We start from the raw sequence: 11,762 nt of genomic DNA on the forward strand, positions 1-11,762 counted from the left end.
TAGCTCACAAATTTAATATCAGCATGGTAGGTCCACTCTTCAGCTCATTTATTCAGCAGGTCTCCTTATTAGGTGTGTGTTTACATGACTGAAGCCAAAAAGCATCTGCCTTCAGCCTTTTCTGACCCATCACAACACTGCGCAAGCTGGACGCATCACACACTGCTTCTGCCAACCCGCACTGTGACAACAGAGCCTTCTTTGGCCACGAGCAGTGCTAAATGGTCTTATGTTTATAGGCAGGGGACCGTGGCCGTAACAGCAGCTTTTCACATTACGACTAAAATCTGCTCATACCCAAGAGAAAAGATTCCTTTCAGTTCTCATACAGTATGTTTTAAGTGATTTAGGCAGCCAAGCACAACATACTTAGAATCCAAAGTAGTGCTCCCTCATACCAGCAGTACGAGGAGATACTCTGTCTACAGGGAAAATTCTGCCCAGCAAAATAAGAGATTAAAGATGGATGGGGAGCATGCAGGGTCTTCTTATGGAATGACTTGAGAGTATCTGCACAATTAGAGCTGCAGGAGAAAGTTTTAAGAAGTGCTAAAGTAACTTAGAAGCACAAGTCACACTTTCAAATGTGATCAAAGGCATCAGTTTCAGAGGTACATAGACTTCTCTGTGTCTACTATGCTTTTTAAAAGGAGCCTCAAACTCCTTTATCATTTAGATATTTGAAATTGTCACCTTTCATTTATACCTCTGAAGCTTATTTGGAGCCTTTTTAACCACCAGACCTTTCAACTTGTTAACATTGTTTAATCTTCTTTGCTGTTGAAAAAAAATACGGTTTTATTCACCATTTTTCCTACTCTCCACTGTTCACACCAGCTTGATGAACTGCATTTTTAGCTACTAATCGGAGATTTGGTCATGATGACTTCACACTCCTAAAAGATGCTTCCCAACAGTTCAACTTTAAAGGTATATCTCTAACATTTTGCTCCTCCATAGCTCTCTTCACTCCAGGGCTTTCAAGTTCACACAAAGCCCCAGAGCTACTCAGTGACAAACCAGGAGCCTGAACACAAGTTCTCATTGCCCAGATGAGGCTCCCTATTATTGTTGTGGTTCATATAAGGGAAGGGACATTTTCTTGCAAGTGAAATGTTTTAAAATAAAAAAGCCTTTGAAATCAGGATCATCTAAGAAGATTCTACTTTGCACAAAAACCCACTACAAAAAGTAGATTTAAAAAAAAAAAAAATCAAGACTCTTTACAAGAAAAATGTACTTGGTCCTTTCCTTCCAAGTAACAGAAAAACTATCACAATATTTAGAGCTGGCCACAGAGAGCAATTATGTTTTACAGCAGCTTCGGAAATTTGTTTTCATTCTTCATCAGCACAAAACCAAAACCTTCTGAGGAATGTTTTTGCAAAACGGAATCATGTGAGAATACTCCCGTATTCACACACATACATAAAGTCTGTTCAACTGGCAGCATGGACGGTTTGAACAGGAGGCCTTTCCATTAGTAAAAGCATCATGAGAATCAATGCAACTCTGGGAAATCTTTTGTATTCAGCATAAGAGCTTGCTCTCACAATGAGAACACAAAGTTTAATAGAAAGCATTTCAATCCACTCTAACATTTTAAAATGCTTTATTGACAAACTAGATTGTATAAAGATGTTTTTCTTACCTGTTAATAATGAACCATGCTACAGTCAGCATTCCTGCCAGCCAAGTCCCACTCATAACCCAACTGGTTACAAACAATGCAGTCACATAAATTCCCTGCAGTCCAAAAACTATACCAATGTAGAAATACACTGGTTCAATAACTTCCTGAAATTACAAATAAAAACGAAGAGACATAGCGGCAACTGAGCTGAAGCTGGAAATTATTACTATTTACTATTTGCATACTGCTAAGAGTGTGCTAGGTGCTTTACAAACAGGTAAGAGACAGACCCTATTTTAGAAAAGTATTGAGCATGCTTTTATTTTGGGCTCAGGAAAAATGAAGCAGTATGAATTAAAAGCACACTTCAGGACTCAGCTTGCTAGTGCCACAATTTTTGTATTTGCTTTAGCATGAACACTGTATGTGTCAGATTTAATAAATCTATACTGCAGTGAGATATAAAGCTCACAGGACTACTGGAAGAAGTTATGTAGGGGAAGAACTTGGAGAAGTAAAGATGTGTCAAAACCAGTTCCAAAATAACTAATTAAAAGAAAGATAAATAAGAGAGGACACAAGTATGCAGCATAAGCAGACCAAAGCCCGAGCAGAGCAGAAAGAGACAAAACGTTTATCTACAGAAGTGTTTTTTGCTTTTATCTATAGGGGAATGAGTAGAGACAGGCACCACTATAACAGACTTCTGTACTCCAAAGGAGCTAACTTTCCCGTTTTTGATGGATAGCACAGATACTCTCCACATTTCTAAGTGGTTTGTAGGAAGTAAAGAATAACAGACAGAAAAGTTTAGTGCATATAAACCTCCACAATTCTATGCCAGAATGATCAGAATTGAGGAGAACCTGGACCTGGTGAGAGGCTTAGCTCGATTCATTCAATAAAAATTGCATGTTCATTGTATGCAGCATAGAAAGTCTCATACACACACATCACACACAGAGCCATAATGAAAGCACAGAAAGTAGGAGAAATGCACATACTTCGCTACCAGATGCTTGATATAAAACACTGGCAATCAACTCTGGATACAAAGTCATTTGCTGGACTGCATTTATCGTCTTCAGTGATATTGTCTTATTGTTGTGTGTCAATTCATAAACACCTATAGACAAAAAACATATATTATTCTTGGAATCACTTACTATTGCTGTGCTTAGAAGAGGTGAAAGTGTACTCAAAGGTAGAGAAAAACAGATTTGATCATTAAAGCTACTCATTCACCACTCCTAATTTTAAAGGAAGGAGATATTTCAGTGCCAGATGCCATTCCACCCTAATGACTTAGCAACAAAGTTATTACCATTTTTTGATCTAAACTTAAATAGAGGGCCCAAAACTAACCAGCTGAAGCATAGCCTTTTCAGTTACATACTGATGTAACCCTGGAACCAGCTACCTACAGATCACCTTCACAGGAAGTTCTTAAGAAGAGAGACAAAGATCTAACAGGGATGAACAGGTTGTATTAAACCTGTCTCTACAAAGAGGTCAGGCGTGATGGCCTCATCCACCACCTTTTTCAGCCCTTTGTTTCTGAGACTTCTAAGAATCACTTGCTTAACACAACACATCTTTGTATAGGGCTGAGGTGAAATTGAAACTGGCATACTTGAAGGACAGATCATTTTGAGATATTATAATTAAAGAAAAAAATGGTCATGACTTAGGACAATAGAGGGAAGAGGAAAAACAATGCAAATTACAGGGTGAAACCAAAAAAACCCCACCAAACCAACCCCAAAAACAATGCAACAGCCAAATGAGATAACTGTTTCCAGCTCTGGACATATCTAGGTGTGTGGTCTGCAAGCAGTTCTCTGCAGGCCAAACCAGGTCTTGCAGGACTTTATAACTGGGTTCAGCACAGCTGTGATACACCTTTGAAAACTGGGTGTCCCCATAATACCTAGTAGATACTTGAGTCTACCTGTTTGCAGAGGCAGCATGCCTGGAGGAGGCAGTCCATCTATTCACAGCATGGGTAATCCCCCCAGAGACAATGAAGAATTGACTGTACCAAAAACCTATTATATATTGCTGACGTGCTACATATCAGCTGGGAAACTATTCAACTCCTAAAACTACACCTACAAAGTTTAACTGGCTTTGCACGAGGTTTCATGAGGGGACTGAACTAATTCAATGGATGACCGCTGCAAGATAGGGCTGTTCACTCCCTCTTCTCTCCTCAAGTTCTTGCCTTTTCCCCACACCCATCCAGGTGCCCTTCTGAACTCACTAAACTAGCATGAAAGTGTTCCATCTTCTTTTCATTGCTTTAGTTTTCTGCTGGCTTAGGGACCTAAGGTCAGTGAGCTCTAGAGCCCCTGCAAGACAAAGAGCAGGAGTGCAAAGGAAGGAGAGGCCACTGCCACCCAGTTTGGTCTCCATCCTGTTGGTTTCTGTCGCCTTCACCCAGTGTTCATCAACATCTATTTATCATAGCTGACAGGAGTAAAAGCCTCCAGCACGGACAGGATGGAGCAGATCAACTCTTGACAGAAGCTGTTGCATCTTCTGACAGAGGATGGAAAACAGTAATTTCATCTCCCATTACAAAATTACACATAAATCATGCTTACATGGCAGATAATCCATGATGTAACACAGGGAAAACCAACAATAACTTCCATACGGGGCAGTATGAGAGTAATATTAATCCTATTGCAGAGTACTGATTAAAGACAATCTGCTGGAATACATGATAGTCAAATATTGTTTTTAAAAAGGCACTAAAAAGTTAGGACAGCATGCAGTTTTTAATTAATCTGACTGATATACCTATATAAGAGTATAAAATCAGTCTCCCCAGCCTGCAATTTTTTACTGTCTTCAAATAGAACAGAACTTTTCAAGGCTAATAAAATGAATGGGGTTTGTACCTCTTTCAAAGGAAGGAGCCTTTAGCAGTTCTTTATAGAATGAGTAATAAATGGCGCTGTCACCCTGAAATGTAATTTCTCGTTCAAGTTCCTAGGGGGAAAAAAAAAAAATATTCACCTCCCATAATCTCTTCCCATAGAAGACTATATATTTTCAGATAGACTGGTTTTGTAATACAGCACATGGTTATGACTCCACTGTAAACCTTCAAAGTATTCCACAAAACATTAATCTTCACAGCGCCTCTGTGCTCTCTATAATTTAGCAAACATGCTCGGAATCAGAGCAACTCAAATCCACACTGTAAGTCAGCACAAGATCCACAGGATCCTTTCATATTCCCAAACCTAAATTTCATTCAACTTTCCATACAGTACAGTTCTTAAAAACAAACAAAAACCCTCAAATAAACAAAAAAGACCCAAACACCCAATATACATTCCTGTGGTTTAGCTTACGCAGTGCCAGTATGCTTCAGTATTTTCTTCAAAATTTAGAAGGGTATTTCAATGATAAAGGGTGGCATGGAAAAACATACAAAAGCATGACTAGACAAAACTACTGTTCGTAGGAGAAACACTTTAAAGAAAAAAAAGACAAAAAAAAAAAGACTGTATCAAAGACAGGCCTGAGTAGAAGGACATGGGATTCTGCAAGCAAGTAGTTCCAACCTGACATGGATCAGCTTTGATTTCAAGGACACAATTTGGCTTTTGTTTCAATAGTTTAACTTTTTCTTTACCTGCCTGCTGGAAAACCAGAATTTCCGTTCATGATATGTTGAGAGGTACACAGCATACATCATTCCACTAGTGACTGCCGCAAGACAACCAAAGAAAAGTTTCGCAAAACGCTGAATTAACATATCTGAAATAGGACAGTGAAAAAGCTAACACAGTCCAGCAGATTCAGAAACAAACAGTATGCCCTACATACAATGCATTTCTGAACAGCAAGTAAACTTAATGGCATCAGAATTATCACACCATCAGCAGCACAGATACATCAAGAACTGGTTTGTTATTCCTGGCCTACACGGTTTCCTTTCCCAGTTGTCACCATTGCTTCATAGGACTCTCAGATAAAATACACACTACAGTGCAAATTTCTCTCCATTCTAGTAGGAATTTCCAAGAAGGAAAAGTGTCTTCCAAATAAACAGACCGAACTCTAGATTTCACCCAAAACACCATAACCTTCTTAAAGACCTTAGCAGAAAGAAGTGCAATACCACATCTAACATCAATACTGAGGCATTCTATTCTCCATTCAATTTTTAAATATAAAAGGAAGAAACTAATCTGAATTTTACCTCATTCAATGGGTGTCTACTTTACCTGTAGCTCTCTCAAGTTAGTACACACGTCTAACATAAAAGTTTTTGGTAACTCGGTAAACACTTACCTAAAATTACACCTAGTTTTAGTTCTCTGTGTTGAAAAGCTGTAAGGACTTTTTGTCTGTTCATATTTCACTACCACTACTTCATGCCTTTCGGCTTCCCAACAAAAGATCATTCCAGGCACAGTTGAAATATTTATCTGTACTCAAATAGTAACAACAGTAAGATTCTTAAGCCGTTTGTCTGTCCCCGAACTGAAATAATCCAAAATTACCATTCTACTCTGCAATATATAAAATGTCTTTATTAAAGAATTCTAATGTGCATGGCTGTTTTTTCTTGAAACATTCAAAAACCTAATTCAAAATAAGTCTGTTATAAATTACTGTGCTACAAACATCCTCCCATAAAATGTAAAAGAATAATGCAAAAAAAAATATCAGAGGTTGGCTAAAAATTCTGTAGCTTACATTTTGGCGATCTTCCCAGCTTTGAGTTTTCTTTGTTTCTCTCCTCTGGAGCCATTTTGTCAGATTCTGTGCAGTTTTGCTTCTTTCTCTGTCGCAGGTCTGCTGCCCCTGAAGACATGTTTTATAAGTTATTGCAACACAATACCTAAAATCGCACTCAGAAATATGCACAGCAGCAGGTAACAACCTGCAGCAACTACCGCTACTGATTTAATCCCACAGCAGATATATTTGACAAAAAGACTCAATTAAAGTATGTCATATGCCTAACTAAAATAACAATATCGGAACACAGAAATCAATTATTTATTGTTATTTCTTAGACAATCCAATAGTATTCTCTTAAGGCCATACTTTGAGATCACCCAGAACTCAAACTGGAAGCTAACTGTTTATTCCACAGCGAACATATTACACAAATGAAGGAAAGCAGTAGTTTAGGTAAGATGATACAGACACTGAGCGAAATTGGTACCAATTCCATTCCACTGTCATCCTGGCTTTACACTGCTACAGTACAGTAGTATACTAGGCATATTACTGTAATACAAAACTTGGGCTAGTCCCTTACATTGAGCTACCTGATATTCATATGGTAAAAGCCTTTAGATATAATATCATACTTTTTTTCTGCTTCCAGATCTATTGGAACTAAGCAGATTTATGAATTATTAGTCTAATATGTCATGAAAAAGCCCAGTCAGCTAGGCCACGCAGACCACATCGGAAGACTGAGGGCTTCTTCGACTTCCGTTTTCTGTGAACAACAGCAGTTGGAAGCCCTGACCCATTCATTTTACAATCAAGGCAACAAGGCTAATTCAGAGTGCAAGCCTCCATACAAAAAGACTCATTGCAAAAAGTCTGTTATAATTACTATATTAAAGATGACATCCCACAATGTTTATGTCGTTTTAGAAGTGTTATGAAAAGGTTTAACTGCAACTCATGCTCCGGAATTTTTAGCTTTCCAGTTTGACCTACTGTCCAACATTGCTTGAAATTTTGAAGCCACTGATTTCCCCTGGCCTTAAAACAGCTCTTTCATAAAGCCATTCTACTTCAAACTTGAAGTGTCAATCTTCACATCCCTCAACAAAGCTTTTACTCCGGTTGCACATTACTCCAAGTTCAAATCAGTCTACTTTTAACTCCCAACTATTTGATTTAAAAGTTAGAAACAAGAAATAGTAATATAAATAAACTGTTTAAATGGTGTCTGCACGTATCAGGACACCTGTATTTGTGCTTTAACAGGGTTTTCAAAGCAATTTAGAAATTATTCTGAGCAAACCAAGATCTCAATGATAACATTTTTCATGGAATGAACAGAAAACATCTACCTTCTTAAACAAGACAAGAACTGGAAAGATACTAAACAAAACAAAGTTTAGGGTGTTCAGTATCACATTTATCATTATGTCAATCCAAAATGAAATATGCACCAGCATCTCTTCATGTCATGTATACAACCTCAATCAGCAACACAAATATGGAGTGCACTACAACTAAAAATCACTTGTACTACACAAAATAAAATGGGGGGGAAAAACCCTAGATCACCAGAATGGGCAGATAAGCTCTTGGGAAGATAACTCTCTGCCCTTGTCATTCTAGTTACGATCAAAACAACAGCAATGAGAATGCTGAAGGAAAAGGCATTTCTTTTGCTTTCCCGGCAGGTAAGTGAGCTGTATTAGAAGCAGAAGCATAACACACTTGAAAAGTCTAGGAGTTAGCAACAGTAATAGAAAACTCCCAAGGAAAGCACTAAAATTCCAATTCTGAAACAATTACACCTCCGTCAGCAAATGATCTTCACCTCAGTTTTGAAGACTGACCAATAGATTCCCCCCCCCAAAGCAATAACAATGCTACCTCTGTTTCATTTGCAGCTGCCTTAAACAAGAAAAATGCTGTTTCCACTTCTACGAGTCCTTTAAATGCGGTGATATGAAAGTCAAACAAGGTGACAACTAAAAATAATCTAGGATTTTGAACTGATGACACAGCCTCTAGTACCTCTCTATCCAACATGCAATTTTTCATCCGAGATTGCTTTCTAGTTCCCTGTAAGTTCCCAGTATGCTTCTTTTCAACTCGTGTTCAGACAACATGCATCCCACTTATTTTGGTATATCTATTGCAGAAAAGCATAACTCATTGCTCCTTTGTGCCACTATATTAATCCATTTTTCATCTGCAAATTGAGTATTGCTGCAATTCTTGTCCTGCGATTTAAAGAAAGATAAGACAGAGCTAGGAAATGTTCAGGGAAGGGCCACGAGGATGATCAAAGATGCACAGTGGCTGCCACACGAGGGACAAGGAAGCAAGCTGAGGATGAAAAGAGGATGACCAACAGGAACGTGCTGGTCTACACACTAGTGAAGTGCACACACAGACTGAACCGTGAGCAGCGGTTCACCTTCTTTTCTAATACTGGAACACAAAGTTATCAAACCCAGTGAGCCAGGCTGAAAGGAACCAGATCATTGCACATCACCTTCACGTAGACCACTCCTACCCAAAGAACGTTCTGTAAATGAAAAGTTTACCCAGATTCAAAAGAATAGACACATTTGTGGAGGAAAAACTAAATACAGAGAAACCATGTCCAGCTCAGAAAGTACCCCAGCTGAGAACTGCTGGGAAGATGGAATATGCCTTGGAGTATCACACACGCTTGTTTTGCTCTTGCATTTCTCAGGGTGCCTATTTACAATCATGTTTCTGCCGATTTCCCCGAGAAAATTAAATGCTATCTATCTTCTAGTTGCCACAAAGGGGGTTAGCCCAAAGGCACCTGGAGAAAAACAATTGTGTGGCGGGCTAAAAGCGAAACGAGGGCGGAGACAGACTAAAACGCACAAACGGGGATACGGAAGGGATGCCAAAGAAAAAGCACATTCACAGACGTACGCGCAGAGCCGATGGACAATGCCCCGGGGTGCTCTGCCCAGAGGCAATGCCGGGCAAGGGAAAACAGACCCCAAGTTTCGGGCTCCCATCCGCCCAGCTTTCCCCCGCGCAGTGCCGCGGGCGGTGGGCTGCCCCGGCCGGGGAAGAGGCCTCGGCAGCCGGGCCCGAGGGGGCCGCCGGGGAGGGCCCGGTCTGGCCTGGCCCGGCGCTGCCACCAGCCGCTGCAGCGGCTGGACCCGCACCGCTAGGGGAGACCGGCCCCGTGTCCTGCGGGCGGGCGTTTCACTGTGATACGCGCCTCTCCGCCCCGGCGCGTACCTGACACACGCCCGCGGGCCCCAGCCCCGCGCCGGGGGAGCGGCCCCAGCCGCGGGGCACCGCAGGCGCCAGCCGGAGCCGAGCCGCACCGCCCGCCCTTGGGCGCACGCCCCCTCACACGGTGCCGCCGGGCCCGGGACGCGGCGGCCCCCAGCCCCGCCGGCGGCGGAGGGGGATAAGGGTGACACACGCGCCGCCGCCCCCCTCACCTTCCTCCATCGCCAGCCTACGGCTGCCGCCCGCCGCCGGGGCCGGGGCACCCCGCCGCTCTCTCCGGGGCGACGCCGCCCCGCCCGCGCTCCTGCCGCTGTCGCCCGCCTCCCGTCGGCCCCGGGGGCGGGAGCGCTCTCGCATAACAGGACGAGCGGCGCGCAGCGGCCCCTCGCTTCCTGCCGCCCCGCCGTCGCTCCCGCCGTTGGGCGCCTTCTCCGGCGGAACGGTGGTGGCAGAGCGGGGGGCCGGCCGGAGCGCGGTGGCGGCGTACCGCGGCGCTTCCGGCCGGCGGGGCTAGGGGGAGGCGCCCCCAGCAGCCGGACCGGGCCCCAGCCCGCTCGGGGGGCGCAGAGCTCCTGTCAGCCCGCCGCGCCTCGCAGCCCGCAAAAGCAACATCGGGCGGGTAGTGAGGTGCAGTTCCCTGCCGCGCCCGCCCGCCAAGCCGGCTCCGGAGGGACCGTGCCCCCTCAGAGGGACCCACCCGGGCCGTGAGGCCCTAATCAGAGCATCTGTCGTGGGTGCCCCTCGCTTGGCACCCCTGCTGCCCTCTGAAGAGCCTCCCTCCCTGGGAGGGGAGGTCTGCCTTCGCACAGCATCATCCGGAGAGTCCCAGCTCGATGATCATGTACGAAACTCGGGGCCAGCTGCAAGGGGCCAGCTGCAAGGGCCCAGTGAAGTGGTTGGTTGAGCCTTGACGCGCACCTGCTTTAGGCTACTTTTTGCATCATGGTGGACTACTGGAGCACGGTACCAGCACCCCACTGGCATAGAGGCTATACAAATGCAGGAAAAAAAGAATACCCCCAGCCCCAACAAAGTTACAGGCTGCTTTTGGGAATGTGGGCTGTGTTCGGGTAAAGGGAGGCCAGTGAAAAAGCATAAGGAAGAGATGAAACATCCTTAAGCAGTGGAATAGGTGGACATTTCAGCATGTTGGCAACCTAATGATTATCGTGGTTATTGTCAGCACCCTGGCAAAAAAAGGGTTTGGAGGGATGGGGTAATCTTGTGAATGTGAGCTGGGAATGCCTGCAGAACGTAAAGGATGGCATGGAAAGGTGTTCTCTGTAACTGTAAAAAAAGAGCAGGGGAAGCTGGTATGTTCATTGATGGATGTGATTAGACATAGTAGCTAAGTTAGGAGGACAGGACTGGTGATGAGGATCTTTAAAGTTATGTACTTTATGCTTGAAATCACAATGGAGAGGGGCTCAAGAAAGAGATGCAGAGAATGGGATGACATCACTATGATACATTGTTTATGGCAGTAGCTCTTACAGGCGCCCCCAGTCAAGACCTTGCCATTTTGGTGAGTCTGTGAAGCACAGCATTTGGTTGCACCAATCCTCAAGTAGCAATGCTGCTAGAAAGAGCGTATTTCACCCTATAGCAGTCGCACCTTGGATTTTTGGTGGTGAAAGTCCTGAGTTCCGACCATGAGAATTAGCTGAGCTGATTATATACATGGAGCCAGGTCCATTGCAATATGACAAACCTCTCGTTTTGTTTGTAGCTATGGCAACATGAGCTGTTTCTATGCTGCATATGGGATGCCAAGCTGGGGCAAAGGCTGGCGCCCTCCCTGACCACTGCCTGGGGACACACCTCAGGGAGTCCCACTAAGAAGGAGTCTGCTGACACTGATTGCATTTGCCTCTCCAGACATCTGAATGCTTGATTCTTGGGTTGGGATTGTTAGGGACGGAAGTTCTCACCCTCCCATACCCCAAAGCTGCTTGCAGGTCTCTGGTGGGCTGAGGGCTCAGGGCTGAGTGGGCTGCTTGGACCACAGAGGGAATTTGTGATTTGGGGGTTGGCTACAGCCCTGAGGAGGACCTCCAAGCCTTGCCCAAACTTGCTGTGCAGAGAGAAGATTGAGACTGCTGGTGCAGGAGCCAGCCCATGGGGAAGGGTGCTCCCAAGCAGTATGTTTTCCAGAGAGCACCATGTGGTTCCC

The 11,762-nt window shown here is 43.8% G+C and overlaps 1 protein-coding gene across 4 annotated transcripts in view; it reads right to left on the reverse strand.

Annotated features, from left to right (window-relative positions):
• The window catches only part of DPY19L4 (dpy-19 like 4), a 31,819-nt gene extending 21,793 nt beyond the window's left edge, over window positions 1-10,026 (reverse strand). For 2 of the 4 annotated variants that reach the window (XM_055704527.1, XM_055704528.1), the window contains exons 1-6: window positions 9,802-10,026; window positions 6,353-6,460; window positions 5,283-5,407; window positions 4,540-4,630; window positions 2,638-2,759; window positions 1,652-1,797 (exon numbers count right to left, since the gene is read on the reverse strand). In XM_055704527.1, the coding sequence (XP_055560502.1) occupies window positions 1,652-1,797; window positions 2,638-2,759; window positions 4,540-4,630; window positions 5,283-5,407; window positions 6,353-6,460; window positions 9,802-9,946 (737 nt within the window). In that variant the 5' untranslated portion in view covers window positions 9,947-10,026. The remainder of the gene's footprint in view (window positions 1-1,651; window positions 1,798-2,637; window positions 2,760-4,539; window positions 4,631-5,282; window positions 5,408-6,352; window positions 6,461-9,801) is intronic. The other 2 variants (XM_055704526.1, XM_055704529.1) reach the window with 2 other exon arrangements.
• Between the last annotated feature and the right edge of the window lie 1,736 nt (window positions 10,027-11,762).

Source organism: Falco cherrug, chromosome 3, assembly GCF_023634085.1.
Source record: "Falco cherrug isolate bFalChe1 chromosome 3, bFalChe1.pri, whole genome shotgun sequence".
In the NCBI taxonomy this organism is placed as follows: Eukaryota; Metazoa; Chordata; class Aves; order Falconiformes; family Falconidae; genus Falco; species Falco cherrug.